Raw genomic sequence first — 26,917 nt, forward strand, 5'->3', positions numbered from 1 at the left:
TAAGTAGCTGCTAGCTCTCTATGCCCAAATGCTTTATAGTTTTTACTCTTAAAACCTAATCTTTCTCTAGTCTTAGTTTGTAAACTTAGGCTATACATTTTACCTGCTAAATGAGAGTCTGTGTTGAGTCTTGTCAGCTGGCAACTAATGTTGTTGCTAGGCTATATTTTCACATATTCAGTTTTACTCCAAAGATTAGTCACACCCTCTTTTCTTAATTCAAATGTACTTAACTTTTTGGCAGAAACAAAACAAAGAGATTAGTAGTTTAGGATTAAGATTTTTGTGTTTCTGAAGTTTCTATTTCAAGCTTACCTTGTGGTCTTGACATATAATGCCTTTAAGGAGGAGGAGGGGGGTCTTCAGAAATAAGGAGCATTCAGGCCACACAGCTGCAGAGTTGGAGGATGGTTGCACAATCTCTTACCAGAGCTCTGTACTCTGGTGCACATTACACTTCCCCATGCTTTTAAGGCTTGGTGAAAGGGCAGCATTCAGACTACATGGGACTGGGACAGTAAATATTGCTGAATGCTGAAATCCAACGATATGCAAATCGCCGTAATGGTCGGGCTGTGATGGTATCTGTATTGCAATATTTTTTCCACGGCAAAAATGAAAACACAAAGCAGGCCAAACTCTTTGGTCCTTAAAAATACCTGCTGTATGTAACATATTGTGTTTTATAGGGGGGCGGGCTGTAGTGGAGCAGCTCGAGAGCTTCAAGTTCCTTGGTGTTCACATCACCAACAAACTATCATGGTCCAAACATACCAAGACAGTCGTGAAGAGGGCCCGACAACGCTTATTCCCTGTCGGGAGACTGAAAAGATGGGTCCTCAGATCCTCAAAAGTTATACAGCTGCACCATCAAGAGCATCCTGACTGGTTGCATCATCGCCTGGTATGGCAACTGCTCGGCATCCGAACGCAAGGCGCTACAGAGGGTAGTGCGTGCGGCCCAGTACATCACTGGGGCCAAGCTTCCTGCCATCCAGGACCTCTATACCAGGCGGTGTCAGTGGAAGGCCCTAAAAATTTGTGTAGTGGAGCAGCTCGAGAGCTAAAAGTTCCTTGGTGTTCACATCACCAACAAACTATCATGGTCCAAACACACCAAGACATTCTGACTGGTTGCATCATCGCCTGGTATGGCAACTGCTCGGCATCCGAACGCAAGGCGCTACAGAGGGTAGTTCATACGGCCCAGTACATCACTGGGGCCAAGCTTCCTGCCATCCAGGACCTCTATACCAGGCGGTGTCAGTGGAAGGCCCTAAAAATTGCCAAAGACTCCAGCCACACTAGTCATAGACTGTTGAGCATCTAATCAATTGGCTTCCCGGACTATTTGCATTGCCCCCCCCCCCCCCCCCCCCATTTTCTTACACTGCTGCTACTTTCTGTTTATTATCTATGCATAGTCACTTTACCCCTACCTACAGTACATGTACAGTTGAAGTCGGAAGTTTACATACACTTAGGTTGGAGTCAATAAAACTCGTTTTTCAACCAATCCACAAATTTCTTGTCAACAAACTATTGTTTTGGCAAGTCGGTTAGGACATCTACTTTGTGCATGACACAAGTAATTTTTTCAACAATTGTTTACAGACAGATTATTTCACTTATAATTCACTGTATCACAATTCCACTGGTTCAGAAGCTTACAGAAGCTTACACTAAGTTGACTGTGCCTTTAAACAGCTTGGAAAATTCCAGAAAATTATGTCATGGCTTTAGAAGCTTCTGATTGGTTAATTTACATCATTTGAGTCAATTGGAGGTGTACCTGTGGATGTATTTCAAGGGCCTACCTTCAGGCTCAGTGCCTCTTTGCTTGACATCATGGGAAAATCAAAAGAAATCAGCCAAGACCTCAGACAAAAAATTGAAGACCTCCACAAGTCTGGTTCATCCTTGGGAGCAATTTCCAAACGCCTGAAGGTACCACGTTCATCTGTACAAACAATAGTACGCAAGTATAAACACCATGGGACCACCCAGCTGTCATACCACTCAGGAAGGAGAAGCCTTCTGTCTCCTAGAGATGAACGTACTTTGGTGCGAAAAGTGCAAATCAATCCTAGAACAACAGCAAAGGACCTTGTGAAGATGCTGGAGGAAACCGGTACAAAAGTATCGATAGCCACAGTGCAACAAGTCCTATATCGACATAACCTGAAAAGCCGCTCAGCAAGGAAGAAGCCACTGCTCCAAAACCGCCATTAAAAAGTCAGACTACGGTTTGCAACTGCACATGGGGACAAAGATCGTACTTTTTGGAGAAATGTCCTCTGGTCTGATGAAACAAAAATATAACTGTTTGGCCATAATGACCATCATTATGTTTGGAGGAAAAAGGGGGAGGCTTGCAAGCCGAAGAACACCATCCCAACCGTGAAGCACGGGGTTGGCAACATCATGTTGTGGGGGTGCTTTGCTACAGGAGGGACTGGTGCACTTCACAAAATAGATGGTATCATGAGGATGGAAAATTGTGTGGATATATTGAAGCAACATCTCAAGACATCAGTCAGGAAGTTAAAGCTTGGTCGCAAATGGGTCTTCCAAATGGACAATGACCCCAAGCATACTTCCAAAGTTGTGGCGAAATGGCTTAAGGACACCAAAGTCAAGGTTTTGGAGTGGCCATCACAAAGCCCTGACCTCAATCCTATAGAAAATGTGTGGGCAGAACTGAAAAATCGTGTGCGAGCAAGGAGGCCTACAAACCTGACTCAGTTACACCAGCTCTGTCAGGAGGAATGGGCCAAAATTCACCCAACTTATTGTGGGAAGCTTGTGGAAGGCTACCCAAAACGTTTGACCCAAGTTAAACAATTTAAAGGCAATGCTACCAAATACTAATTGAGTGTATGTAAACTTCTGACCCACTGGGAATGTGATGAAAGAAATAAAAGCTGAAATACATCATTCTCTCTACTATTATTCTGACATTTCACATTCTTAAAATAAAGTGGTGATCCTAGCTGACCTAAGACAAGGAATTTTTACTAGGATTAAATGTCAGGAATTGTGAAAAACTGAGTTTAAATGTATTTGGCTAAGGTGTATCTAAACTTCCAACTTCAACTGTACATATTACCTCAAATCAAATCAAATTTATTTATATAGCCCTTCTTACATCAGCTGATATCTCAAAGTGCTGTACAGAAACCCAGCCTAAAACCCCAAACAGCAAGCAATGCAGGTGTAGAAGCACGGTGGCTAGGAAAAACTCCCTAGAAACGCCAAAACCTAGGAAGAAACCTAGAGGAACCAGGCTATGAGGGGTGGCCAGTCCTCTTCTGGCTGTGCCGGGTGGAGATTATAACAAAAAACGGCCAAGATGTTCAAATGTTCATAAATGACCAGCATGGTCAAATAATAATAATCACAGTAGTTGTCGAGGGTGCAACAAGTCAGCACCTCAAGAGTAAATGTCAGTTGGCTTGTCACAGCCGATCATTGAGAGTATCTCTACCGCTCCTGCTGTCTCTAGAGAGTTGAAAACAGCAGGTCTGGGACAGATAGCACGTCCGGTGAACAGGTCAGGGTTCCATAGCCGCAGGCAGAACAGTTGAAGCTGGTGCAGCAGCACGGCCAGGTGGACTGGGGACAGCAAGGAGTCATCATGCCAGGTAGTCCTGAGGCATGGTCCTAGGGCTCAGGTCCTCCAAGAGAGAGAAAGAAAGAAAGAGAGAAAGAGAGAATTAGAGAGAGCATACTTAAATTCACACAGGACACCGGATAAGACAGGAGAAATACTCCAGATATAACAGACTGACCCTAGCCCCCCGACACATAAACTACTGCAGCATAAATACTGGAGGCTGAGACAGGAGGGGTCAGGAGACACTGTGGCCCCATCCGATGATACCCCCGGACAGGGCCAAACAGGCAGGATATAACCCCACCCACTTTGCCAAAGCACAGCCCCCACACTACTAGAGGGATATCTTCAACCACCAACTTACCATCCTGAGACAAGGCCGAGTATAGCCCACAAAGATCTCCGCCACGGCACAACCCAAGGGGGGTGCCAACCCAGACAGGAAGACCACGTCAGTGACTCAACCCACTCAAGTGACACACCCACCCTAGGGACGGCATGGAAGAACACCAATAACCAGTGACTCAGCCCCTGTAATAGGGTTAGAGACAGAGAATCCCAGTGGAGAGAGGGGAACCGGCCAGGCAGAGACAGCAAGGGCGGTTCGTTGCTCCAGAGCCTTTCCGTTCACCTTCACACTCCTGGTCCAGACTACACTCAATCATAGGACCTACTGAAGAGATGAGTCTTCAGTAAAGACTTAAAGGTTGAGACCGAGTCTGCGTCTCTCACATGTGTAGGCACCTCAATTACCTCAACTAACCTGTACCCCCACACATAGACTCTGTACCGGTTGTTGTTATTTTATTGTGTTACTTTTTTAAACTTTAGATTATTTAGTAAATATTTTCTTAACTCTTATTTTTCTCAAAACTGCGTTGTTGGTTAAGGGCTTGTAAGTAAAGCGTTTAATGGTAGGTCTACACCTGTTGTATTCATTGCATGTGACAAATAACATTTGATTTGATTAGTATGTCAAACAACATACTGACCAATAAACATTCACGTCTGGCACATAAATGCATTTAAAACAGACACAGATATTTGTACTGTAACTAAACTTGGTACACATGTCAAGACTCAACATAATAGCACGTTCAGATCGACCACACGGTGGCGCTATAACAGGCACGTGCTTATATCGCTTGATCTGTTTGTCATGAAATTTGGTACACATGGTCAGGGATATAAATCTAGCTAACTTGGAAGGTATGGTTCAGTTTGGCTGGCCTGGTGGCACTGTTGGACAGGAAAAAACATGAATGAAAGCTCATTGGATCATAGCGGCCATGTTGTTTGAGCTAGAGTCCTGGACATGAATACAGTCTACAGTATATTGGACACATATTTGTATGGATATGGGGAATCCTCTGGTGCGTAGGCCCAGTCCTAGCTGTTGTCTGATTGACATGGTCCTCTCAGAAATACACAAGCGATATCTGTCGGGTCTTAAATGAACTTTCAGTGTTGATTAAATTGGGGAGACGTTTGAACTGTGTTGCTGTTCGACAGCAGCTGGTGGGACTTTGGAAGGATAATGACATGGGTGGTAGAATTACAAATGTCTGTCTTTTTACTTGCTTTTGTGTCTCCTGAATTCCTCCCATATGTCTCAGTCCCAGATTAGGCCTGCTTCTAGTTCTTTATCCATTCCACGCCTTCGGAAAGAAAATATTCAGAGAATAAATCAATCATTTTTACTGAAGTTATTATATAACAATAGCAATGGTTTCGACTTTCAAACAGAGCATTTTAGTGAATATTTTTGTCCCTAAAATAGATCCTAGATAGCCCTTTATTGGATGTTTTCTTTATGAGATTATGACTTTCTCTACTAAGAAGGGATGGAAATATACAAAGCAGCCTGAAGCATTGACTCATAAATGTTTATTGCGGAAGCAAAAATATAAATTGAATGTCCCCTGTATAATTATGTATATAAATTCAATTTGACAAGGCTGGTTGTTTGGTGGCACGCAGAATACTGTCGTTTATACTGGTGATCAGTGCATGAAAGCTTCATTGTATCTGCCAGTCACATTCTGTTAAAGGTCCCCAAAGCACACACATCCCTAGGCCGCTCGTCTTCTCAGTTCGCTGCGGCCAGCGACTGGAACGAGCTGCAACAGACACTCAAACTGGACAGTTTTATCTCAATCTCTTCATTCAAACACTCAGTCGTGGACACTCTTACTGACAGTTGTGGCTGCTTTGTGTGATCTATTGTTGTCTCTACCTTCGTGCCCTTTGTGCTGTTGTCTGTGCCTAATAATATTTGTACCATGTTTTGTGCTGCTACCATGTTGTGTTGACTCCATGTTGTTGTTATGTTGTGTTGCTACCATGCTGTGTTGTCATGTGTTGCTGCCTTGCTATGTTGTTGTCTTAGGTCTCTCTTTATACAGTGTTGTGTTGTCTCTCTTTTTGTGATGTGTGTTTTGTCCTATATTTATATTGTATTTATTTTTTATTTTTAATCCCAGCCCCCGTCCCTGCAGGAGGTCTTTTGCCTTTTGGTAGGCCGTCATTGCAAACAAGAATTTGTTCTTAACTGACTTGCCTAGTTAAATAAAGGTTAAATAACAATAAAAATAAAATGTCTGTCAACATTTTGGCTTTATTCCTGTGATGGCACTGGCAGGAGGATGAATGTTGTATTTTCTAAAGGACAGTAGCCTAGATTTAGTCTAGGTATTTTTTCCATGTCTTGGGATTTCTATGGCTGTTGGCTGAAAAAACATCCATGAAAATTGCTTACACCAGTCAGCGTATTAGTGATTGTGCCTTGCCCTGATTGGTGTGCATGTAAATCCAGTATGCACAGTGTTTTCTTTAATTCAGAAGTAATGCAGAACATTTTCACCTCTTGGGTTCCTTGCCACAGCCACGGTACTCATGCAGAGTCGAAACCACCCGATGATGCAGAGCAATGCATTATTTACGACCTCTGTGGCAAAGATAATTGGAAATTACGCCGGTTGTGTTAAATGTTAATTTCATTTTTCTGTCAGTAATTCCAGAAATGTAGACCAGATGTGTCCTGCATTTTTACATTTACTTGAGTTTATTTATTTACTCTGAAATACATTTACATATTTTAGTAGATAGATATAATAGCTCTCTAGGGGCGCTCTTTCTGTAATTATCCATAGTTGATTTTTTATCTGTTTGCATATCAAATACAATTTTATTTGTCACATGAGCCGAATACAAGAGGTGTAGACTTTACCGTGATACGCTTACATACGAGCCCTTACCCAATAATGGAGAGTTAAAAAGTAAATAAAATAAGCAAATAAAAATAGTAACATAATAAATAACAGTAACGAGGCTATATATCACCAAGTCAGTGTGCAGGGGTACGAGGTCGTTGAGGTAATATCTACATGTAGATAGGGGTAAAAATGACTAGGCAATCAGGATAGATAATAAACAGAGTATCAGCAGCGTATGTGGAGAGTGTGAAGGTGTGTGTGTGTGTGTGTGTGTGTGTGTGTGTGTGTGTGTGTGTGTGTGTGTGTGTGTGTGTGTGTGTGTGTGTGTGTGTGTGTGTGTGTGTGTGTGTGTGTGTGCCGTCAATATTCGTGTGTGTGTATGTTGGAGTGTAATTGTAAGTATGTCTGAGTGTGTGAGTAGAATCCAGTGAAAGTGCTAGTGTGTTGACTTGAGATTCATCACTTGTAGGCCAAGAGAAGTGTCTGATGAAAACTAAAAGACTGGGTTTGGCTGAATGAGTTGGATCCTCTACTGTTGTAATAGTGTTTGATAGATGCTTGCTTCATTTTGCTGAGCCCATTTTACTGAGTTTTCTTCCTATTGGGTTTTATTTAGGCCTATGCCGCAAGGAATACCCAGCATGTTCATCGGTGGTTTATTGACCACAAGGCCTGCAAGAGAGTAGCAATACAAGCCTGAAGTCATGAAGAAATCAGAGCCGTCTAGGTGATACTCATCTAGGTTGTCTCCATTTGACCTGAACCAAACTGTTTCCCAGCCTGGCTCGGTTGAGCAGTGAGATTAACGCCACAGGCCAGGCCGGGGGAACTATTGTTATTGCATAAACTGTGCCTGTAGACCGACATAATCACGCCCAGCTGTAGGTTGAACCCCTGACCTGCACATCTACGATAACCCAATGTCAGGGCCCCAGACTAACATTTTAGATTTTCAGTTGGTGGTACCAGAACATGATTTGGTCGCACCAAATTTTTGATCATCTTATAAAGTCATTCACAGTGCTTTATTAAAAAGTGTAATAAACTACTGAGATGGTATTCAAGAAGTAAGTAATTTCATGTTGTGATAAAAAATATTTGTATGCGCAACGTAATCCAGTGATTGTCATGCATTTTGGGTTGACAATTAGGCTATTGTATTTACAGTACCAGTCAAACGTTTGGACACCTACTAATTCCAGGATTTTTCTTTATCTTTACTATTTTCTACATTGTAGAATAATAGTGAAGACATCAAAACTATGAAATAACACATATGGAATCATGTAGTAACCAAAAAAGTGTTAAACAAATCAAAATATATTTTATATTTGAGATTGTTCAAAGTAGCCACCCTTTGCTTTGATGACAGCTTTGCACACTCTTGGCATTCTCTCAACCAGCTTCAACTGAAATTCTTGAAGGAGTTCCCACATATGCTGAGCACTTGGCTGCTTTTCCTTCACTCTGCGGTCCAACTCATCCCAAACCATCTCAATTGGGTTGAGGTTGGGTGATTGTGGAGGCCAGGTCATTACTGCATGCACAAAACAAATATTTGACAGCAAGGCTTTTGATCCAGGAGGGGATTCTCTGCTGTTACCAAGCAAAGCTTGATTTTGGAAGAAGCTAACTAAATGGTCGCAGTCTGGAGCCCTGCCTAATGGGCTGAGCAAAGTGAGGGCACAAATATCTAGTTAAGACCGGTTTCTAGTTTTCCAACAACGTCTTGTCATAATATGCCTTAACATTATTATGCTCTGATATAGTATTGTTGGGTTTATTGTCCATAGGGATCAAGATTGTAGCTTATACAATGTTAAATGCAGGCTGTCACTGAGTCTGAGGTGCTCAAGGAGCTCCTTAAACTTGACCCCAAAAAAAACATCTGGGTCAGATGGTTTAGATCCTTTCTTCTTTAAGGTTGCAGCCCCTATCATCGCAAAGCCTATCTCTGACCTTTTTAACCTGTCTCTCCTCTCTGGGGAGGTTCCCATTGCTTGGAAGGCAGCCACGGTGTGTCCTTTATTTAAAGGGGGAGATCAAGCTGATCCTAACTGTTATAAGCCAATTTCTATTTAGCCCTGTTTATCAAAAGTGTTGGAAAAACTTGTCAATAATCAACTGACTGGCTTTCTTGATGTCTATAGTATTCTCTCTGGTATGCAGTCTGGTTTCCGCTCAGGTTATGGATGTGTCACTGCAACCTTAGAGGTCCTACATGATGTCACTATTGCTCTTGATTCTAAGCAATGTTGTGCTAAATGCTAAATGACTTAAATGTGCTGCTATTTTTATTAACTTGGCCAAAGCTTTTGATACGATAGACCTTTCCATTCTTGTGGGCCGGCTAAGGAGTATTGGTGTCTCTGAGGGGCCTCTGGCCTGATTTGCTAACTACCTCTCTCAAAGAGTGCAGTGTATAAAGTCAGAACATCTGCTGTCTCAGCCACTGCCTGTCACCAAGGGAGTACCCCAAAGCTCGATCCTAGGCCCCACGCTCTTCTCAGTTTACAACAACAACATAGCTTAGGCAGTAGGAAGCTCTCTCATCCATTTATATGCAGATGATACAGTCTTATACTCAGCTGGTCCCTCCCCGGATTTTGTGTTAAACGATCTACAACAAAGTTTTCATAGTGTCCAACAAGGTTTCTCTGCCCTTAACGTTGTTCTGAACACCTCCAAAACAAAGGTAATGTGGTTTGGTAAGAAGAATACCCCTCTCCCCACCGGTGTGATTACTGCCTCTAAGGGTTTAGAGCTTGAGGTAGTCACCTCATACAAGTACTTGGGAGTATGGCTAGACGGTACACTGTCCTTCTCTCAGCACATATCAAAGCTGCAGGCTAAAGTTAAATCTAGACTTGGTTTCCTCTATCGTAATCGCTCCTCTTTCACCCCAGCTGCCAACTAACCCTGATTCAGATGACCATCCTACCAATGCTAGATTACGGAGACGCTCTCGAGCAGCTAGATGTTCTTTACCATTCAGCCATCAGATTTGCCACCAATGCTCCTTATAGGACACATCACTGCATTCTATACTCCTCTGTAAACTGGTCATCTCTGTATACCCATCGCAAGACCCACTGGTTTATGTTTATTTATAAAACCCTCTTAGGCCTCACTCCCCCCTATCTGAGATACCTACTGTAGCCCTCATCCTCCACATGCAACACCCGTTCTGCCAGTCACATTCTGTTAAAGGTCTCCAAAGCACACACATCCCTGGGTCGCTCCTCTTTTCAGTTCGCTGCAGCTAGTGACTGGAACGAGCTGCAAAAAAACACTCAAACTGGACAGTTTTATCTCAATCTCTTCATTCAAAGACTCAATCATGGACACTAATACTGATAGTCAAATCAAATCAAATTTTATTTGTCACATGCGCTGAATACAACAGTGAAATGCTTACTTACGAGCCCCTAACCAACAATGCAGTTTTAAAAAATACAGATAAGAATAACAAATAAAAGTATCAAGTAATTAAAGAACTGCAGTAAAATAAGAATAGCGAGACTATATACCGGTACAGAGTCAATGTGCAGGGGCACCAGTTAGTTGAGGTAATATGTACATAGAGTTATTAAAGTGACTATGCATAGAGTAGCAGCATAATTTTTTACCTTTATTTAACTAGGCAAGTCAGTTAAGAACAAATTCTTATTTTCAATGACAGCCTAGGAACATTGGGTTAACCTGTTAGGGCTAGGGGGCAGTATTTGCACGGCTGGATAATTTTTTTTACCCGATTTAATCTGGTTACTAATCCTACCCAGTAACTAGAATATGCATATACTTATTATATATGGATAGAAAACACTCTAAAGTTTCTAAAACTGTTTGAATGGTGTCTGTGAGTATAACAGAACTCATTTGGCAGGCAAAACCCTGAGACATTTTCTGACAGGAAGTGGATACCTGATGTGTTGTATTACCTTTAAACCTATGCCATTGAAAAACACAGGGGCTGAGGAATATTTTGGCACTTCCTATTGCTTCCACTAGATGTCACCAGCCTTTACAAAGTGTTTTGAGTCTTCTGGAGGGAGATCTGACCGAACAAGAGCCATGGAACGATGATGGCCCATTAGACACCTGGCGCGCGAGTTCATGTTGGGTACCCTCGTTCCAATACGTTATAAAAGAGAATGCATTCGTCCACCTTGAATATTATTCATGTTCTGGTTAAAAAAGGCCCTAATGATTTATGCTATACAACGTTTGACATGTTTGAACGAACGTAAATATATTTTTTCCCCTCGTTCATGAAGTGAAGTCCGGCGGGCTTAGATCATGTGCTAACAAGACGGAGATTTTTGGACATAAATGATGAGCTTTTTTGAACAAAACTACATTCGTTATGGACCTGTGATACCTGGAAGTGACATCTGATGAAGAGAATCAAAGGTAATGGATTATTTACATAGTATTTTCGATTTTAGATCTCCCCAACATGACGGCTAGTCTGTATCGCAACGCGTATTTTTCTGGGCGCAGTGCTCAGATTATTGCAAAGTGTGATTTCCCAGTAAGGTTATTTTTAAATCTGGCAAGTTGATTGCGTTCAAGAGATGTAAATCTATAATTCTTTAAATGACAATATAATATTTTACCAATGTTTTCTAATTTTAATTATTTAATTTGTGGTGCTGACTTGACTGCCGGTTATTGGAGGGAAACGATTTCCTCAACATCAATGCCATAGTAAAACGCTGTTTTTGGATATAAATATGAACTTGATAGAACTAAAAATGCATGCATTGTCTAACATAATGTCCTAGGAGTGTCATCTGATGGAGATTGTAAAAGGTTAGTGCATCATTTTAGCTGGTTTTATGGTTTTGGTGACCCTGTCTTTGAATTGACAAAACATTACACACAACTCTTGTAAATGTACTGTCCTAACATACTCTAAATTTATGCTTTCGCCGTAAAACCTTTTTGAAATCGTAAAACGTGGTTAGATTAAGGAGATGTTTATCTTTCAAAGGGTGTAAAATAGTTGTATGTTTGAAAAATTTGAATTTTGACATTTATTTGGATTCAAATTTGCCGCTCTTGAAATGCACCTGCTGTTGATGGAGTGCACCACGGGTGGGACGCAATGCAAATAGTCTGGGTTGTGGCTGCTTCGAGTGATGTATTATCGTCTCTACCTTCTTGCCTTTGTGCTGTTGTCTGTGCCCAATAATGTTTGTACCATGTTTTGTGCTGCTACCATGTTGTGCTGCTGCCATGTTGTGTTGCTACTATTTTGTTGTCATGTGGTGTTGTTACCATGCTGTGTTGTCATGTGTAGTCTGGGTTGTGGCTGCTTCGAGTGATGTATTATCGTCTCTACCTTCTTGCCTTTGTGCTGTTGTCTGTGCCCAATAATGTTTGTACCATGTTTTGTGCTGCTACCATGTTGTGCTGCTGCCATGTTGTGTTGCTACTATTTTGTTGTCATGTGGTGTTGTTACCATGCTGTGTTGTCATGTGTTGCTGCCATGCTATGTTGTTGTCTTAGGTCTCTCTTTATGTGGTGGTGTGGTGTCTCTCGTCGTGATGTGTGTTTTGTCTTATATTTTTATATTTAATACCAGCCCCCTTCCCCGCAGGATACATTTTGCCTTTTGGAAGGCCGTCATTGTAAATAAGAATTTGTTCTTAACTGACTTGCCTAGTTAAATAAAGGCTAAATAAAAAAATTTAACATAAATAAAGATTACCCTGCCCACAATCCAGTTACCCCTTGTATCCAGATAACTGCAGGTTAAACCCAGTTGTCATACTCATTGATGGAATGCAACAGCATTTCCACTTCCAAGTGGCTGCTAGGTGAACTCAGCATTTTGTTGCCCACAGAAATGTTGTGTTAAAGAGGTGGGGAAGGAGCAGAGTAAGGGGAGGGAGGAGGTGGAGGGAATGAACCAGTGATTGAGCCTGTTGTGTAAGAGAGACACACACACTGAAAAGCAAGCTGCAGCAAGCGCCTGGAAGAGAGCATCACCCACTTACCGCTTTTAAATCCCCCCTTCCCCTCCTGCTAATTCCTTATACGGTCAGGAAAGACACAACCTGCCAGGCAGCTTTTCCATGTTATTTACATTGTTTACAGAGGAAAACAAACAGTGAAAATTGACAACCCATTTGAATGCTCACTAAGACAAGAAGTGTAATGGAGGTTCAGGTTCATCTGTGTTTGTGAGACCTCACAGTTTCCCACGTTGCCCAGAGAGGGAAGGGTTGGTCGACCTGGGGAGCTGGTGCCCTTGCCTGCTTCCAATCAACCACCAGCTGCAGGCTGTGGTGCTGAATCATTTTTTTATTCAGCACCGTCTACCCCTGTTTGTGGGCAACTAAAAGATCAGCCTGTCTTCCAACGGAAGTGCCAAGCTGAGCTGATCCAACAGTTCTATGTGCAGCGTGAGGCCCCAGCTTCATGGCACAGTTGAGTATGGTAGTGTTTGAAGACCTTGCTTGGAACAAAAGCTCTTCAGTTACTCGCGTGTATGTGAAATGGGAACATGTAAGCTTAGCCTACATGTAGGTCTAGTCTACATGTTGTTAATCAATTTGTTGGGTTATACAGTAGATTGGTTTTTATCCATAATGACAGAGAGATTTAAAACGATATGCATTTGTGCACTGTGCATGTGTGCTAAAAAATGCTTACATTTAAAGTGACAATATACATAGATGAAAAAACCTGCAGAATCATACTGTTGTGTAGATAAATATTAGTTTGGTAAGAGATTCTAGATACGAATTCTATATGAGACAGTCTGGTTTTAGTTTTCATGTTAAAAATGTAGTCATGTGATCGTACTTTCTATTAGGGCTGAGTCACACCGGTAGGATTGCCAAACATTTTCTTGCCGAGAGTACTTAGCACCTCCGAACAGAGGGTTGGCAGTCAATCAGTTTGTGTTCACATAGCACAGACCTTGAAGCCGACAGCCTTGTTAAAACGCTCCAAACCAGAAGGTGGCAGTAGCGTTGCATTCTTAAGCTTAGTTTCCCTGTATGTGTTGCTTTGTAGGTAGCCAATGTTAGCTAACTAGCTTGCTGCACTAATGTTGATTCTAGACAGATAGCCACAGCTAGATAACTTATTAGCAAGATGACAAAGAAACAATTTAATTCCCTATACATAATCCCATACTGCCAATGCCAGCCCATAGCCACATTTTTTGCTAGCTAAACGGTTAGCATGTAATTCGCTAGCTAGAACAACGCAGGGTAGCCTAGTGGTTAGAGTGTTGGACTAGTAACCGAAAGATTGCAAGTTTGAATCCCCGAGCTGACAAGGTACAAATCTGTTGTTCTGCCCCTGAACAAGGCAGTTAACCCAATGTTCCTAGGCTGTCATTGAAAATAAGAATTTGTTCTTAACTGACTTGCCTAGTTAAATAAAAAATTTAAATAATTGCTAGCTAGCCAAAGACACTTCAGTAACTCTTGGCAGTTAACACAGGCAGCTACTTCATGGAAACTAATCCATTGTGATTTAATTATAATGTCAATACTAAAAGTAACTGCTAAAATAAAGGAAACACCAACATAAAGTGTCTTAATAGGATGTTGGGCCACCAAGAGCCAGAACAGCTTCAATGCACCTTCAGAGGGATGCAACACCATTCTTCCATGAGAAATTCCATAATTTGGTGTTTTGTTGATGGTGGTGGAAAAGGCTGTCTCAGGTGCCACTCCAGAATCTCCCATAAGTGTTTGAGATCTGGTGACTGAAACGATCATGGCATATGGTTTAAATATGTTTTCATTCTCATCAAACCGTTCAGTGACCACTCGTGCCCTGTGGATGGGGGCATTGTCATCCTATGGGGGCATAGCCATGGTAGCCAAAATAATGGCATGCCCAGCATTTTTATACATGACCCTAAGCATGATGTTATTTGCTTAATTAGCTCAGGAACCACACGTGTGGAAGCACCTGCTTTCAATATACTTTGTATCCCTCATTTATTCAAGTGTTTCCATTATTTTGGTAGTTACCTGGAGCTACAGTGGCCAGCTAGCTAGCTTGGAGTAATTATTTAGTGTTGTGTGCATTGCGCACTTAGCTAGCTACCATCCCATTGCCTACATTGCATATGAAGTGTGACTGTCTCATTTAGCAAGCTGTAAGGGGGTGGATGTCACTGGGAAAAGTAGCCTCTTTTTTGTCTTGTTGGCCGTCCTTTCCGCTCTCCACTCATGCTCTCTGACTCAAAGTATCATTTTTTGGTCCCGACAGGGAAACCGATTCTACATGTAGAAACGCGAGCAAATGTCATCAGTCGGACGCTATCTGCAGGTGGTCCCCAAAACACACCACGCAGTCAGCAAGCCGAAACAAACGCCGGATAATCGGCACATCAACATTCAGTGCAGTGTGTTCTCTCTTAAAGTCTAGATGTTCATTCTGTTTAACAATATGACATTAATGTAGTGGTAAACCACTTTTATTTTCGAGAGGGGAGGCTCTGCGATGTCTTTAAATACTTCTCTGTTAAGACCAGGCACCTCAATGAAGTTTCCATTCAGGCTTAAGCTTTCAAAATCCTTTCGTGAAGGTGAAAGTTCCTCACAGTGTTGTTGAATCAAAACAATATCTATGTTAAAGAATGGGTCAAGTTCCATGCTTCCAGAAGACGAAGTGTGTGTGTGTGTGTGTGTGTGTGTGTGTGTGTGTGTGTGTGTGTGTGTGTGTGTGTGTGTGTGTGTGTGTGTGTGTGTGTGTGTGTGAGCATGTGTGTGTGAGCATGTGTGTGTGAGCATGTGTGTGTGAGCATGTGTGTGAGCATGTGTGTGTGAGCATGTGTGTGTGAGCATGTGTGTGTGTGCGTGGGTGGGTGAGCATGTGTGCGTGGGTGGGTGAATATGAACATGTGTGTGTTAGAGAGAGAGCGAGAGAGAGAGAGTTAGTCCCCTCGGTGTGCCTGGCTTCAGCTTGTTGCCATCATGAATGTAATCTGAGGTACACCAAGCTTTAAAGGGTAGGTAGCATAAACGTAACCACATGTAACTTATGGATTGGCATTAATACTAACGCATCAAGTCCCAATGCAAAGTTACACCTCATGTCATGTCTGAAGTCATGCCGGAAAATATTTTTTGCGGGGGTGTGACGTGATATGGAGGACCCGGCAAGCCAGCCTATTCTCTATAATGTTAACTGCTACAGAAATAACTTTAAATGTATAACCTCAAATTAAACCAATCGTTTCCACTCATGACTACTGGTTTCAATGACATTTTCAGCCAATTTACAAGCAAATACTTTATGATTTTATTGTTACAAATCAGCTTGCAAGGTTTCTAGCCAACTAGCCTGCTAACGTTAGCCCTACCAACATGCTAACATTACGTGAGTAACATGAGTAAAAGCTGGTGAATAAAAACAACCCTTTAAAATGAGCTGAGGTACACCAGCTGTTGAAGGTGGTCTGAACCACAGTACAACAAAATGGGAGTCATATGTAAATATTTTAAAGATGAACTAATATTTCTCAGATGATCTGCTGCTTAAATGGACTTATATACACTGAGTGTACAAAACATTAGGTACTAGAATTTTTGTTATGTTCAGTACTTCTGTCATATGTGTCTCGTGATTGAGAGGATCCAGTCTGTATTGACGCAGCCTCTACAGAGCTAAGAAAGGGCCTGCTCCACTTACTCATTCATTGGTAGAGCTGTCTGGGCTGCTGTTAGCCCCGCACTCATGCTGCACAGATGTTAACACACTTGAATAATGCAACACAGAATGCAGAAATGTTGAAACAATGTCCATAATTGCTAGAACGCTTTTTCAATGCAAGACGACACCGGTAGCTTCCAGCATTAATTGTAGGCTAACTTTCCTTGCTAGCTTACGGCTGAATTCACTACCCTAGTACTTTGTTTGTGATAATATGCTAACCATAACGCAAAATCTACTGATTTCGAAGCTCATTGTCACCAAAAACGTGATTAATTCATTTAGTCTCCCTCGCCACCAAAGCTCATTCACTTCCTCGTCTCCCTCGCTTTCCGTCTGGTTTCCACTAGATTCCATAGCCACAAAGTCAGATTCCACTGCCTGAGACAGCGCATACTTTTATAAAAATAAAAGATTGCTTCTTCTATGCAAATGTTGTTGATCAGTACAACAAATAATATGTTCTCCTAGCAGTTTGCAGTAAAATAAGTCCTAAATGGAAAACATTGTTTGTCATCTGTAGCCCCATGAAATCAGCTAAAACAAGCTCAATAACTCAATGCATGCACATATTCCTATTGAGTAATATGCATTCACCTGTATTGGGAATAGACCTAAGCTATATGTTGATTTACCCAGTTTATCAACAGAGATTTACGATTCAAATAAATTATTACCGTTTATGTTGTTTTGTAGTTAGATTGGTAAAAACAAAGTCAAATTTATTGTATGATTGTATAATTTATTAATGAATGCATACATGGCTGTCTCCAAAAAATGGACTTACAAATGTTCTAATGTAATGATATTGAACTCAAAAGATGCCCAACAGTTGAACAGAGCAGTAGTGAGAGTTTATCTGTCTGGATAAAGTGCCATTCTGTGACTTTGGGTAATACGTTTTTATTTTTGTGGTCTCATTTTTGTATCGAGTATCACGATGGTATAGAGTATCGTTACACTAAACTTGGTATCGGTATCGAAGTCAAAATTCTGGTATCGTGACACTAATTGTGGGTAGTTTAGAAGATATCCGTAAATAAGTTAATAAATAGGTGAAAACCCCAAAACATAACTATGTTTGTAGTTATAGGTAACCAGATCGTGACAACAACTAAGTTACTAAGTCTTTGACCACACTGTGTTACTTTGGTGAGTAAAAACTCATGCTTCCTACCTACCCTTTAAGACGAGCTGTTGAAGGTGGTCTGAATCACAGTCCATCAAAATGGGACTCATTTGTAAATATTTTAAACATGAACTAATATTTCTCAGATCTGCTGCTTAAATTGACTTATATACACTGAGTGTACAAAACATTAGGAACACCTTCCTAATATTGAGTTGCATTCCTTTTCCCCTCAGAACAGCCTCAAATAGTTGGGGCATGGACTACAAGGTGTCAAGCATTCCACAGGGATACTGGCCCATGTTGACTCCAATGCTTCCCACAGTTGGCTGGATGTCCTTTCGGTGGTGGACCATTCTTGATACACACAGGAAACTGTCGAGCGTGAAAAACCCGGCAGCTTTGCAGTTCTTGACACACTCAAACCAGTGTGCATGGCACCTACTACCATACCCAGTTTAAAGGGACTTAAATATTTTGTCTTGCCCATTCTCTGAATGGCACACATACACAATCCATGTCTCAATTGTCTCAAGGCTTGAAAATTCTTCTTTAATCTGTCTCGTCCCCTTCATCTACAGTACACTGAAGTGGATTTAACAGGGGACATCAATAAGGGATCATAGCTTTCACCTGGATTCACCTTGTCAGTCTATGTCATGGAAAGAGTTCCTGATGTTTTGTACACTCAGTGTATTTTGAATAGGATTTCTTGTTCTCCAATGTTCAAATATTCCTAGAAATGTTGGGTTGTTGAATGAGGCCTTGAAGCTCTCAGGTGTAGCACTGATTTTGAGGATTTGACAACACTCTTTTGTTCACAATTGTGCTTGGCCCCAAATATTGAAGTGAACGATTCGGTCGTCGTACCTTGACCCACAGCAGATGTGTGTTTGCACGGTAGGGTGCGTGCGTGTGTGTGTGTGTGTGTGTGTGTGTGTGTGTGTGTGTGTGTGTGTGTGTGTGTGTGTGTGTGTGTGTGTGTGTGTGTGTGTGTGTGTGTGTGTGTGTGTGTGTACCATGTGGCCACACTGGAGTACTGGGGCGCCTGCCAGCAGGCCTCAGAGCGTCCACTGCCAATTAGTCCCTTTATTTGTTTAAATTTCGCTGGACTGCGAGGTAGTTAGACATTCCAAGCCGTGTTGCTGCCTGGTGCCTGACGCTGCAGAGGACTGCTCTGATTGAAGACTATGGGATTTATAGGGTTTTTCACCGTGGTAATGGCCTTGGCGTATCGATGGCATAACCAGAAGATGTACCAGCTGGTTTAACCCAGGGGACTGGTCGTGTTGAAAGGTGTGTTAGGCACGGGGCACTGATGGAGGGAAAGGCTGGCTGGCTGTGTAGTGGGCCTCTATTTTCTATCAATCAGAGTAAAATGTGCTGGCCATATATCATGATATCGGATCCCCACAAATAGGGTTACCTTGGACCTACAACCCTCCAGGTTCTCATTTATAGAAGCTGTGAACTTTACCTACTGCAGCTACACACCAGATCAGGAAAGTAACACACCGCAGGTTGTAACGCAGTTGCATTCATCATCTCCATATGAACCCAAAACGACATAGATGAAGTAGGCTATAACTTGTTTGTTTAGAATACATTTTAGTTGACTTGGCTTTTTAATGTCAGGAATGCTGCAACAGCACTGTGTCCGTTTACAATCTCTCCACTTAAGGCTCCCGTGCATTGATCGTTAATACCCATTACATTCTTTCTCTAATTGAAGCAGACATTTTTATGGTGCACCCACTCCTACTGAGTGAATGAGTCCATTGACAAGAGCGTGGCAGGGGCTGTTACCTCCAGAAATTAGCCTGGAGCTGCGGGTCAGTGCTCTGGCACTGGGAATAACAGCTCCGCAATGGGAGCTTTGTTTATTTATCTCCCTGGTTCCACAGTTCTCCTCTCAGGACCTATGACAACCCCCCCCCCTCTGCTCCCTCCCTCCGCAGGCCCAGGAGTGGCTGTGAGGCTGAGCCAAACCAGGGCCTTTTCTTTTTGGGCTGTAATTATGTGCAATAAGGAAGTGTGGACCTTTTTTTGTTTTTTGAAGGCAGGACAAAAAACTCTAACCACAATGTTGACCTGTAGTTGGGTCAGTTGCCAAGTAGTGAATTTCCTTTCCCACAGACAGACTAGTCCTGCAGCCCAGCCTACGAGAGGAGCCTGAATGGTGGATCATAAGAGTTCACCACTATGCCCTTTGGGCTGACCTATGCTCCTGTTTCTAAATCACACTAGGTAGATTTGTGTTAGAAGTGTTGAGGAGCCACAGCTTTGGCTCGGTGATTGAAACAACAAAGCCTTGTTTTCCATAGACCTTATTAGCTGGAGGCGGTTACGTTTGCTCTAAACATGTAATCTGTGATATGGCAAACTTATTTTCCTCTAGTTTTTATTTACAGAGAGAGCCTCTCTTTGCTGCTTACTCCGCTCTTTTGATGCACTGAAATGAATTCTTCAGTGTGGTTGGTATGATTGCAAAACTTTCCATTTCCTTGAATTGCAAAGGGCAAAAGAAGGCATTGACTGACAGTTTGAGTGCCTGGGCTGAAAGAAAAGGATGTACCCAGACTTTGTTATTCTGTGTCTCACTCTCTGAAACATGATTTACACGTTTTTTTTTCATGTGAGGACACATTGCAATAGTGTGTCACGATCGGGCTAGTTGTTTCATTGTATCATCCAAGTCAATATCCTGCCAGTTTTCAGATGTTATCCCAGCCGGTCTCGTTTGAGTCAGTCTCAGGCTGTTCCAGAGCCCTGTTGCTGCTGGCTCCCTCTTCTGACAGTAGCCCTGTAGCTCCTCCCACTGTTATCATCAGCTCTGGTGGGATGTTTTGTCATCCAGATTGACATCTCCTCAGTTATGACATTACACATGCTTCCAGCTCAGATAAGACAGCACTGCTACTTGCTATGTCAATTCCTTGGCACAACAGGAGTAATGTGCCTCAAAGCTGCAATGTCTCACTCCTCTTATCAGACGATCATACTTTGTGTTTAATATTTTTAAAGTCGCTTCTGGATTTCATTTGGCCTGACATCCAATCTGATGGATTGGATTACCTATGACTTTGAGATAATCCAGGATGCTCATCCTCCACCCACACTGGACTAATCTCTGCAGGTTTTTCAGGGCCTACAGCGCAATGTTTTGAATGGCAAATTCTGAGCCTCACGCTAGAGGAAGTTTTGAATGAGTGCGGTTAGAAATAGCTCCAGAGTGTGGGCATGTGCGAATGACATGCACCAAGCTACACCGTGCTATTCTCATGAAAATCCACTATTCTCCTTGGCTCTGTATATCTAGGCTAAATATTTACCAGGGTCAAAAGACCCTCAATTCCGTGCTCTTGAGAAGGTCAGCATCATCCACACCGTGTGGCCCTGTTGCTCAGTGTGAATGACGCTGGTCTGTCAGAGGTAAAGCAGTGTTTTTCCGCTTGCCTCAAAGCTCCTCTGTAGCACTGGCATTGACTTAACTGACATTCATGTGCAGATTGCTACAGTTCTGGGAGCTACTGTTTGGGTCTGCTCTGTCCTCCTTCCCTGTCACTGCGTCACGCATAGGCCTACCTTGTCATTAACATCCTTTCAAAACACAGACCGGTACCGGTACAGTACACACTGTCTCTTTACTCTGTGTAGACCAAGAGAGGGTGTGTATGAGAATAGTAGGGAAACCCAGAAACTGCTATATGTGTGTGTGTGTGTGTGTGTGTGTGTGTGTGTGTGTGTGTGTGTGTGTGTGTGTGTGTGTGTGTGTGTGTGTGTGTGTGTGTGTGTGTGTGTGTGTGTGGGTGGGTGTGTACAGTTACAACTGCGGGTACTAACCTAAGCATCTGTTTTCCAGAAGATGCTCAAGTTGTGGCTGAGGTGCTGCCACCACTGAGGCGTCGTCAGTGTGCTGAACGGAGCGAGCAGAGCAGTCCTGACCTGGCAGTACACGAATGGCCCAGGGAAGCCACCAGATTGACATTCGGGTTTTGCACGACCTGCGCCAGAAGTTTCCTGAAGTTCCAGAGGGTGTTGTGTCCCAGTGTGTTCTGCAGGTGAGTCCGGGGTATCCTCCTTTCCAGTCCATAGGTTTTACCCAACGAAATATATTTAGCTGATATATCACAAATGACTGATTTTGAAGATTCTCTTTTCCTCAGAACGACAACAATTTGGACGCCTGTTGTGAGTACCTGTCTCAGGTGAGCCCGGGGTACTTGTACAGTGAAGGAGGCAACCTCAGCAACACCGACGACCCCAGCTTCATCAGGCTCCGCAATCACATGACCCAGCTGAACCTGGGCCTGCAGTCTCAGTTTCAGAATGTGCATGCGGCCCCGGGACGGGACGGCCTGAGGATGAACGGCAGCAGGACTCTGTCCCACAGCCTGAGTGACGGGCCCCTCCAGACAGGACAGACCCCCAACAGTGACTTCTTCCAGCAGGAGCCCCAGTCAGCCCCCGTGCAGGCACCCTCCAGCCTCAATGTGTTTGGCGTGATGGAGCCCACGCGCAAGCCCCAGCCGCCCCAGCACCTGGGACTCTACCAGCTGGGGGGCAAAGGGCAGTCCATGGGCCATCATGGCCAGCAGACGCCCCGCTTCAACCCCATCACCGTCACCCTGGCCCCCAACATCCAGACGGGACGCAACACCCCCACCTCTTTGCACATACACGGCGGGCCCCATACACAGTCCGGACTGAGCAGTCCACAGGGTAACTCTATCTACATCAGGCCTTATGTGACCCAGCCCGGCGGTACGACCCGGCAAAGCCAGCAGCAGCAGGCGGGCAGGGCCCAGTACAGCCCCACCTCCCAGCCCCAGCAGCAGATCTACCAGATCTCCCATCCCACCTCACTGCCTGGCTCCCGGACAGGCCCTTCCTCCCAGCAGCACCAGCACGGCTCCTCACATACCTCACAGCACCAGTCACAGGGCCACCAGACCTCCCATGTCTACATGCCCATCAGCTCCCCCACCAACCCACAGGCCCCCTCCTCTATCCTCCAGGCCCCCTCTGGAGGTCAGGCCTCCTCCTCTGGTGCCTCGTCCTCGGTCATGCCCTCTGGCATGTCCTCCTTCAGCCAGTACAACATCCAGAACATCTCCACCGGACCGCGCAAGAACCAGATAGAGATCAAACTTGAATCTCCTCAGAGGAGCAACTCCACCACGACCACGCTGCGCACCAGCAGCAGCCCCCGCTCCAACTCCTCCACCTCCTCCTCCTGCCCGTCATCCTCCTCCTCTGTCGGGGCAGCCCCTGGCCCCACCACTACCCCCCTGTCCATCGGAGGCCAGGGCCTAAGCCGCAGCCAGCCCACTGTTTACATCTCTGCCAGCCCGCCCACCGCTGCTACTACCACCCCCTCTGACGAGGCCGTCATGGTCCCAACCGGCTCTCGCTCCCAGCCCAAGTTTTACATTACTGCTAATAACGATGACGGTGGAGGCAGAAACCCTCCAACCGTCTACATCTCTGCTCAACCTTCTCCGCACGGGTCGCAGGGGGCCCGGAATATGGGGGGCCAGGTGAGCATGGGCCCCGCCTACATCCACCACCACCCACCCAAGTCCCGCGCGTCTATGGGAGGGGCAGGCACGGCCACCTCGCCCCGAGTGGTGGTCACCCAGCCCAACACCAAGTACACTTTCAAAATCACAGTGTCCCCCAACAAGCCCCCAGCAGTGTCCCCTGGCGTCGTGTCCCCTACCTTTGAGGCCACCAACCTCCTCAGCCTCCCGTCGGACCACCATTTTGTGGAGCCGGAGCCCCATCATCTCTCAGACCCGCTGTCTGCACACAGGGAGAGGCCCAGCGAGCCACGCAGACTCAGCATGGGTTCAGACGACGCTGCATACACACAAGGTAAGACAGGATCAGGGTTACTAAAATCTCAGCCGTCAGCTGCTTTGCTTTGTCGACAGTCACGATCTGTCACTAGGAAGTATAGACACTCACCCACAAACACACATCCGGATACAGTTAGTTGTGCAATTGGTTAAGTTGAACTATGGTATCCCTCAGTCACATGTGCAACAAAAGTCAAGTGCCCAAAGAGACATAACATCCACTTTTGAGAATAACTTTCCCTCACGACAGTAAGGAATAGAATGCATTTTTGTCCACCAGTAGTAAATGCCTTTTCCACTGCATTCTGCCAAGAAAGTCAGTTGACTATTGCGTATCGTTTATGCCTCCTTTTAACTTTGATTTACGTAATATTGACACTAATGCATTTTTTAAGCCAAATTCTGTAGACTCATTAAAAACCTCTTGGCCTTAAAACCCTGCTTCATCTCAGCCTGATTTGAGGGAGCAGATGAATTGTTGAAGGTGACTCGCATAGGGTGTGATTGGAGCATGAGTCGGCTGCAATAATACTGGGTTTGCGCTGACAGCCCTTGGACTGCGGCGGTGTGAGTCAAATGTGTTGGAGCGCAGCGTTTCCTTTTTTGGACTTTTGACTGGATTACGTGCGAGTCAGTGCCTGTAGCCTTCGCTAGACGCTTACTCGCTGCTGCGACTACTGTGGGGCTTCTCCTCTCTCTCCCCGGCCCTGAGGCTGTGCCTTCTGCCCCTTATCTTTCAATGCAGCCCTCAACATGCATTCCTCTCTGGCTCGAATGCTGCTCCCAGCTTGGTTTGGCCTGGGGGGGGGGGGGCCTGCCTGGAAAAACACAAAGCCTACTTCTGAGGGGTGGGGTGTATTGTGTTTGTTGTTTACTTTGGTCTTTCTGTGTGGGGAATGAATGAATTAAAGCAGGGACGGCTAATTTCCTCATAGCATATAGCATGCGTTATAAGACAAAGCATGTCATGAATGCGTTATAAGACAATGTAACGCTTCTTAGGAAGCGTTTTGAGCAAGTTTTTCCCCAGGATCATTGTTCACTCCACCAAATGCCCTTTCTAAAATAAGCCGTGAAATGAAGAACGATTATGCTACTGTATGATTCTTACTCAGCCCCACTGCACGTAGCGTTATTTCCAAAAGGGAAATGTATCTAGCTTTTGTGGTTCTTCAAACACACCATAATTCAGCAGTCAGAGATAAGCCATCAGTCTGTCCCTATGTCACAGTGTTAATGTGTACAATGTATCTTGCAGCCCTGTTGGTTCACCAGAAGGCCCGTATGGACCGGCTGTGGCATGAGCTGGAGTTAAAAAAGAGGACGCTGGAGAAGCTAAAAGACGAGGTGAACGAGATGGAGAACGACCTGACTAGGAGACGGCTAGAACGATCCAACTCCCAGTCCCAAATCCCCTCGGTAAGTCCCCACAGACACTGCTCTCCCACTACACACACTACTCTCCCACAGAGAGATACTACAACTAGAACATCAATGTTCCTATCCTTGTGCAGCAACTGTATTCAACTGTCTTAGTAGAGGTCTTTGGTAATTTGACTCAAGAATACGCTCCTGAGTCGCAAGGTGTATTTAACGTATTTTCTAAGGAAACCATGATTCTTTGGGGCAATTCAAAAAAACACACACCCACCCATTGAATTTTTTCACCCAATGTCAGGTTTACGTTAAGCGTGCAGCTGTGGGTTTATTGAACTATATCAGACCGCAAATCAAGTGGTGCTCGGAGTTTTCTGTTGAATCAGCTTTTTTCTGTGTCAACTATCACTGTGTGTTAGTCAGGGCAGGGAAAAGAGGATGTGGAAGGTTCAAGTTAAAATCCTGGAGTTGAACTCAGTAGCTCTTGTGTTTTCTGTGTATTCACTAGGCCAAGGAGACCTGGAGATAACTCTCTTCCTGACACTGTTAGCCCACTTGGCTCCGTGCACCTCCGTTGACTTATTACAGGCTTGTGTTGTGAGTCAGTACCGAACAGCATGTGCCGAGGCTCTCAGTCTCTACTCCTCCACTGTGCCTCATCAGCATACCGTGCTGCTACCTGCCTGTAAATGGCGGTTTATATGACCCTGTTTCCTTCTTTCTTATCAGATTGAGGAAATGCAGCAGTTACGATGCAAAAACAGGATACTGCAGATTGACATCGACCTTTTAACCAAAGAAATCGATCTTCAAACAAGAGGTAGGCGGCTCGGTTGGCTTCGTGGGGTGTGCTTTGTCGGCGTGCTTGTCGGTGTTGGGATGAACGTGACACCAGCTCTCTGTGTGTGGTGTGCATGCATGTGCTGTACGTCCAGTGTGTTCATGGTGTTTTAACGTGCTGTCTTTGTTGCTTTAAGATCAGCTCCTTCGGATAGCCCGGTCCTCATATTTCATTGTTTAGTCGTATTTCTGTATGTTATAATGGGTAGCTCTGTAGAGAGAGAGAGAGAGAGAGAGAGAGAGAGTCAAGAGAGGGGAAAATGATGTGGACTATTACAGAGCGAAGCAGCGAGGGGAAGCATGACCTGTGTTCAGTACAGCTGTACAGTAGTAGGTCTGTCTGCCTCTGCCAGGCCTGGTCTGGTCACATCCCCTCGGCACACGCAGTCAAGGTGCTGCCATTGTAATGTTAACTACCAGTTGTTTCCTGAATTGCATCCTGTTGCTGGTTGGTAACAAGGGATTTATAGCCCACCTGGCCGCTCTCCACGGCTGACAGGATTAATACACCAGCTAGCACAGTCACACAGGTGAATGGAGAATTAAAGGTGGCTCAGAATTGAATATGGCTTCTATTTAATAGACGGATTTGTGAAGAGTAAAGAGTCATGGCTTTGTATTCTGAGTTCTTTATTTGTCTTTGTGTGTTAGACTCCAGTCTCTTGCTTTATTGGTCTGTGACTCCTACACAGTTGCTGCTGTATGTGTGACTGTTGCATGTACAGTTGAAGTCTGAAGTTTACATACACTTAGGTTGGAGTCATTAAAACTTGTTTTTCAACCACTCCACACATTTCTTGTTAACAAACTATAGTTTTGGCAAGTCGGTTAGGACATCTACTTTGTGCATGACACACGTAATTTTTCCAACAATTGTTCACAGACAGATTATTTCACTTATAATTCACTGTATCACAATTCCAGTGGTTCAGAAATGTACATACACTAAGTTGACTGTGCCTTTAAACAGCTTGGAAAATTCCAGAAAGGATGTCATGGCTTTAGAAGCTTCTGATAGGCTAATGGAGGTAATTTGAGTCAGTTGGAGGTGTACCTGTGGATGTATTTCAAGGCCTACCTTCAAACTCAGTGCCTCTTTGCTTGACATCATGGGAAAATCAAAAGAAATCAGCCAATACCTCAGAAAAAAAATTGTAGACCTCACAAGTTTGGTTCATCCTTGGGAGC

General features: G+C 44.0%; 1 protein-coding gene across 10 annotated transcripts in view; it reads left to right on the forward strand.

Annotated features, from left to right (window-relative positions):
* LOC106607744 (TGF-beta-activated kinase 1 and MAP3K7-binding protein 2) overlaps positions 1-26,917 on the forward strand; it is a 73,461-nt gene that overhangs the window by 41,152 nt on the left and 5,392 nt on the right. For 9 of the 10 annotated variants that reach the window (XM_014205027.3, XM_014205028.3, XM_014205024.3 and 6 more), the window contains exons 2-5: positions 21,514-21,712; positions 21,818-23,528; positions 24,771-24,931; positions 25,619-25,709. In XM_014205027.3, coding sequence (XP_014060502.1) covers positions 21,611-21,712; positions 21,818-23,528; positions 24,771-24,931; positions 25,619-25,709 — 2,065 coding nt within the window. In that variant the 5' untranslated portion in view covers positions 21,514-21,610. The remainder of the gene's footprint in view (positions 1-21,513; positions 21,713-21,817; positions 23,529-24,770; positions 24,932-25,618; positions 25,710-26,917) is intronic. The other variant, XM_014205025.3, reaches the window with a different exon arrangement.

Source organism: Salmo salar, chromosome 06 (genome assembly GCF_965601325.2).
Source record: "Salmo salar chromosome 06, fSalSal1, whole genome shotgun sequence".
Classification (NCBI taxonomy): domain Eukaryota; kingdom Metazoa; phylum Chordata; class Actinopteri; order Salmoniformes; family Salmonidae; genus Salmo; species Salmo salar.